Source organism: Cryptotermes secundus, unplaced genomic scaffold (genome assembly GCF_002891405.2).
Source record: "Cryptotermes secundus unplaced genomic scaffold, Csec_1.0 scaffold809, whole genome shotgun sequence".
Lineage (NCBI taxonomy): Eukaryota > Metazoa > Arthropoda > Insecta > Blattodea > Kalotermitidae > Cryptotermes > Cryptotermes secundus.
The window spans coordinates 82,420-87,091 of NW_019723914.1; the positions used below are offsets into that span (position 1 = coordinate 82,420).

Below are 4,672 nucleotides of genomic sequence, written 5' to 3' on the forward strand. Positions count from 1 at the left end.
CGGGCAAGATTTTGTTCAGTGCTCTGTATGGGACCTATAGAGTTACACTGAACGATCTGAAGTCCCTAGTGAAAGCCAGAACTTCGGAGACAACGAAAAAGCCTCCTACGAAACACTCCCAAGAAGAAGACTTCAAAGAAGTCCGAAGGCGAAAACGGCAAAGCACAACCGAGTCCGCCCAGACTTGAAAGAAGGCAGCGGCTGCCGCAGGAAACAGCCAGACTAAAGAGAAGTGCACCCGAAACTACTTTGCACCTCTCAGGGGGACATCAATGAACACAGACATTGCTCAGGTAAAGCATGCAGNCCCCAATAATTCTAACGTCCACAGTCAACCTCATTCAGTTGCAAAAGCAACTAAAAATTTTGTCAAAGATGACTTTGAGTTCCGTAATACCAACTACGGGACCAGAGTCATCACTAAAACCATGGCGGATTTCGAAGCCGTCAAGAATCATCTACCCCAAAATAAACCTTCCTATTATTCTTTCTTTCCAAAGTCAGAAAAACCCATTAAGGCTGTAATCCGTCACCTCCCCCCAATACCCCGGCGGAGGATATTTCTGATGGATTGGTGACCATGGGATTTGATGTGGTTAGCGTCAAACAATTGACAACCACCCGAGGGTCTCCTTCAGAAGAAAGGATAAACAGAAACCTTCCTCTCTCCATTATCATCCTTACCAGGACGGGAAAATCAAAGGAAATCTTCAGACTACAAAGCCTTTGCCACATTTCCATCCGGGTTGAGACATATAGAGCACAGAGTGGCCTTACGCATTGTCACATCTGCCAACAATTTGGACACGTCTGAGCTAATTGTAAGCAACCTCCCCGTTGCATGTGGTGCGGGGGTGGCCACCTGCACAGAGAGTGCCCCGAGAAACAGAACGCTGCCTCCACTCCAGCGTGCTGCAATTGCGAATTGAAGGAGGAGGGAAGCCCCATCCCGCCAACTTTTGGGGCTGCAGACACGCGAGGTAGGAACTGCAGAGGAGGAAATCGCAGAGAGCACCCAAAACTACGACGGGAAGGGTGTTCTCCTCGAATATCGTTACTCCTGGAGTCTCCTTCGCGGCAGCGCTCCGTGGCAGCACATCATAGGAGCAACGACCTCAGACTCTCCAAGTTCCAGTGGCAGTCCCACCAGAAGCCACGAAACAGAGCGTCCCAGTCCTTGTACAGGAACAAAAAAACAGGTCAGTCAACTCAGGCTACTCATGTAAACAGTTCATCTCTCGACAATATGTTCAGAGTAGTGACTGTAGTACAGCAGATTATGACAGAGGTCAGTGGTGCAGTGTCCGAGGAAGAAAAAATGAATGGCCATTACCAAAATTGTTCTAAACATAGTGAAACAAAATAGCCACTAGAGTTCATAGGCCCCTCAAAATCATAGCATTTAATGCGAACGGCATTGGGAGGCAGCGCTATGAGCTCAGCAAACAGCTGCAAGACCTACACATAGATGTGGCCCTGTTTTCAGACACATCTGAAACATCATGAGAGGTCCTTTATTCCAAATTACCACTTTTATAGAATCGACCGCCACTCGGGCAGAAAAGGCGGAACTGGCGTTGCAGTAAGAAAAGGCATTCCCCATAACCATGTAGACCTACCACCCCTTGTTTCAGTAGAAGCGACAGGGGTCTGCATACCAATTGTTAATAGCGAAGTGCTGCTTGCAGCTGTTTATAAATCTCCAGCCAAAGCCTGGCGAGATGCTGACATCACTGAGCTGTTAAGCTTAAGATGAAAGTCTATTTTGGCAGGTGATTTGAATGCTAAGCACCCATTTTTGAATAGCAGAGATTCAAACCCCTCAGGCTTGAAACTAATGAATTTATTTGATATGAGTGAATTTGAAATTTCAGCACAAGAGTGCCCCACTCATTATTCTCCTTTGGGAAATGGTGACGTGGTGGACTGGGCTTGTGGATCACCAAAATATCAGAGTGTCAGATGTCATTGTCTCTGGACTCTGATCACCTACCAATAGTATTCCACATAGTGGATCACGTTAAAATTAGGAATCTTTCGGAACGCATTGAAAAATTTACAGATTGGGAACGGTTTCAAAGCCTCGCTTCTGAATTAATATCACCTAAACTAGAAATTAATTCGGGGATAGAAACCGATAAAGCGGCATGCGACTTTGCAGCCTCTATTGCTTCGGCGTATAGGGTATCGACAAGTAAAGTTACGCTTTCGGACATAAACAACGATCTTCCTGGTCTAGATCATTTGATAAAATATAAACAGAGGCTACGAAAACTGTGGCAAGAAACCAGGGATCCAGCATGTAAAATGGCAGTCAGTTGGGACTCCAAATCAATCAGTCAAATGACCCGTAAAAGGCACTTGAACGGTGTGAAACAAAAATATGTGATGCTGAAGTCACACCTCAGATTATATGGCCCTTGCGAAATCTCTCCTTCAGAGAGACGGACCAAGGACGCCGACTGCTATTTATGGGTCTTCTGGCCTAAATTTTCATCCTTCTGAAAAAGCCAACGAATTTGCCGACTGTTTGGAAATTCAGTTCATGCCACATGACGTGTGCGACGAAAACCATGAAGAGCGGGTGGAAGCTAGAGTTCAAGCTCTGCTGGAAGCCGTGGATTTAAGCCCATCTCTAAGGATCAGACAATGTGACATTCAAGAGTTAATAAATTCTCTGAAATTAAAAAAGGACTGTGGAATTGACGGCATTCCAAATGAATGCCTCAGGCACCTTCCAAGGAGACCATTGGTTCACCTAACTCACTTATTCAATCACTGTTTTCGGCTCTCTCACTTTCCAAATACTTGGAAGGAAGCAAAAATAATATCTTTACCAAAACCGGGTATAGACCCGAAATTTCCTCAAAATTTACCTCCGATCAGCCTCCTGTCCAGGACAGGAAAACTATTCGAAAAAGTAATTTTGAAATTCCTCCGTAAACATATTGAAGAAAGGGGCTTGCTCAGCGCAAGTCAGTTTGGTTTTCGTGCATGTCACAACACGACATTGCAATGTATGAGCCTGGCGGACCACGTGACCCTTAATTTCAACAATAACATGTCTAAGGCTGCAGTGTTCTTGGATATCGAAAAAGCCTTTGATACCACGTGGCACTCATGCTTGCTGTATATGTTATCAAATTTGGAATTCTCGAAGATGTTGACCAAACTTATTGGGTCCTTTCTTTCTAAACATAAATTCAGGGTCTCGGTTGAAGGCGAAATGCAACGCCAAGGAAAATGCAAGCAGGGGTGCCACAAGGTTCTGTTCTTTCCCCACACTTTTCAACTTGTACATAAATGATTTCCCCCAAACTCATGGTGTTCACCTGGCCCATTTTGCGGACGACCCCTGTCTGTATGCAACAGATCGCAAAAAGAGTTTTACTGTTAGAAAACTGCAGCGCGGTCTCAGCTCATTGGAGCCCTGGTCTGAACGCTGGAATATAAAAATTAGAAGAAGATAAGACTCTGGGGTCTACTTCTCTCGTGGTCGAGACTACACGGAGTAAGTACAAATAACATTATAAACACATAAGAAAACATTACTTACATAATTAGTAATACGAATATTTGTATATTACAGGTAACACCTTCACTGTGCTAGAAACAAGAAGAAGCCGCTGCAGCACTATAAACATAGCGCGAGTAACCCTGACATTTTTAAATTTTGTAATTTAGAGAAAAATTTTTTAAAGGATTTAAAATTAGAACCGAAGATTTTATAAGTGCTAATCAGGAAGACCTATGTTTTTAAATTTTAAATGCTATAAATTAGTGCAGTGTAACAGATCCGTCAGTGTGTACACCTGATGATGGCCGTTTGGGGCCGAAACATGTAGTGTATGAAGAAAAAGAAGACGAAAAACCTATAAATATAGTTTGCACTTAGGAAGGAGTTATATCATATATCGTATAAAGTGCAACAAGATGCTTAAATATAATATTGTTAAAGTAAAGCTGAGTGGCCGAACGACACCGTATGGTGACTCGCAGTCCACGCTTGCGCACAGTGTCTTGAAATCTAATTTTAAGATAGAAATTCTTGTTCTACTTACATTACATTTGGATACCAGCTTTATAAGTAGACTGTCTTCCCTCCTGCGTCATCTAACTGAATGTTGCCTTCATGTGGAACTGTTGGAAACATCCGGAAATGCAGAGTCCAACGTCGTACTTCACGCATTTTGTCCGGGCGTAACTTCGTTTCCTACGCGAAGAGCACACACATCTCAATCTCGAAGTAGAGGAAGTCGGACAGTGATGTCGAGAGGTCTCCTCTAATCGAGATATCGCCGATGACACAGCAGGAGGTCGACCCATGGACTGCTGAGGGCGAGGTCGACCCCTTGCAGCATGTACCAGCATGTTGCGCACAAGGGCGAGACGAAATTCTCTGTGTGACAATTTCGCGCCACAGGATGACAACAGGATGTAGCTGTTCAGAATCGTCATATACAGGAAATGGAAAAATAATTTGTCCATTTCCAGGTCCGACGACTGATGCTATAACTGTTTGCCATTCTGTCCTCTTTATCGACATAACCCATGTGCGTGTTGTAGTCGGCAACAATTGCTGGCTTAATGGCATTTCCAAGCTCATCACAGAAACTGCCATCTGCTGGAGGACAGTGCATGTTTGTCAGTATGTAAACATCACGTTTGTCCT

General features: G+C 44.1%; 1 protein-coding gene across 1 annotated transcript; it reads left to right on the forward strand.

Moving 5' to 3' along the window:
* Window positions 1–313: 313 nt before the first annotated feature.
* On the forward strand, window positions 314–3,651 carry LOC111862158 (the record flags this gene model as incomplete). The annotated part of the gene is made up of 2 exons (XM_023847338.1): window positions 314–1,199; window positions 3,590–3,651. Coding segments are annotated over exons 1-2 (420 nt in total), but the record flags the coding sequence as incomplete, so codon positions are not given.
* Window positions 3,652–4,672: the final 1,021 nt, after the last annotated feature.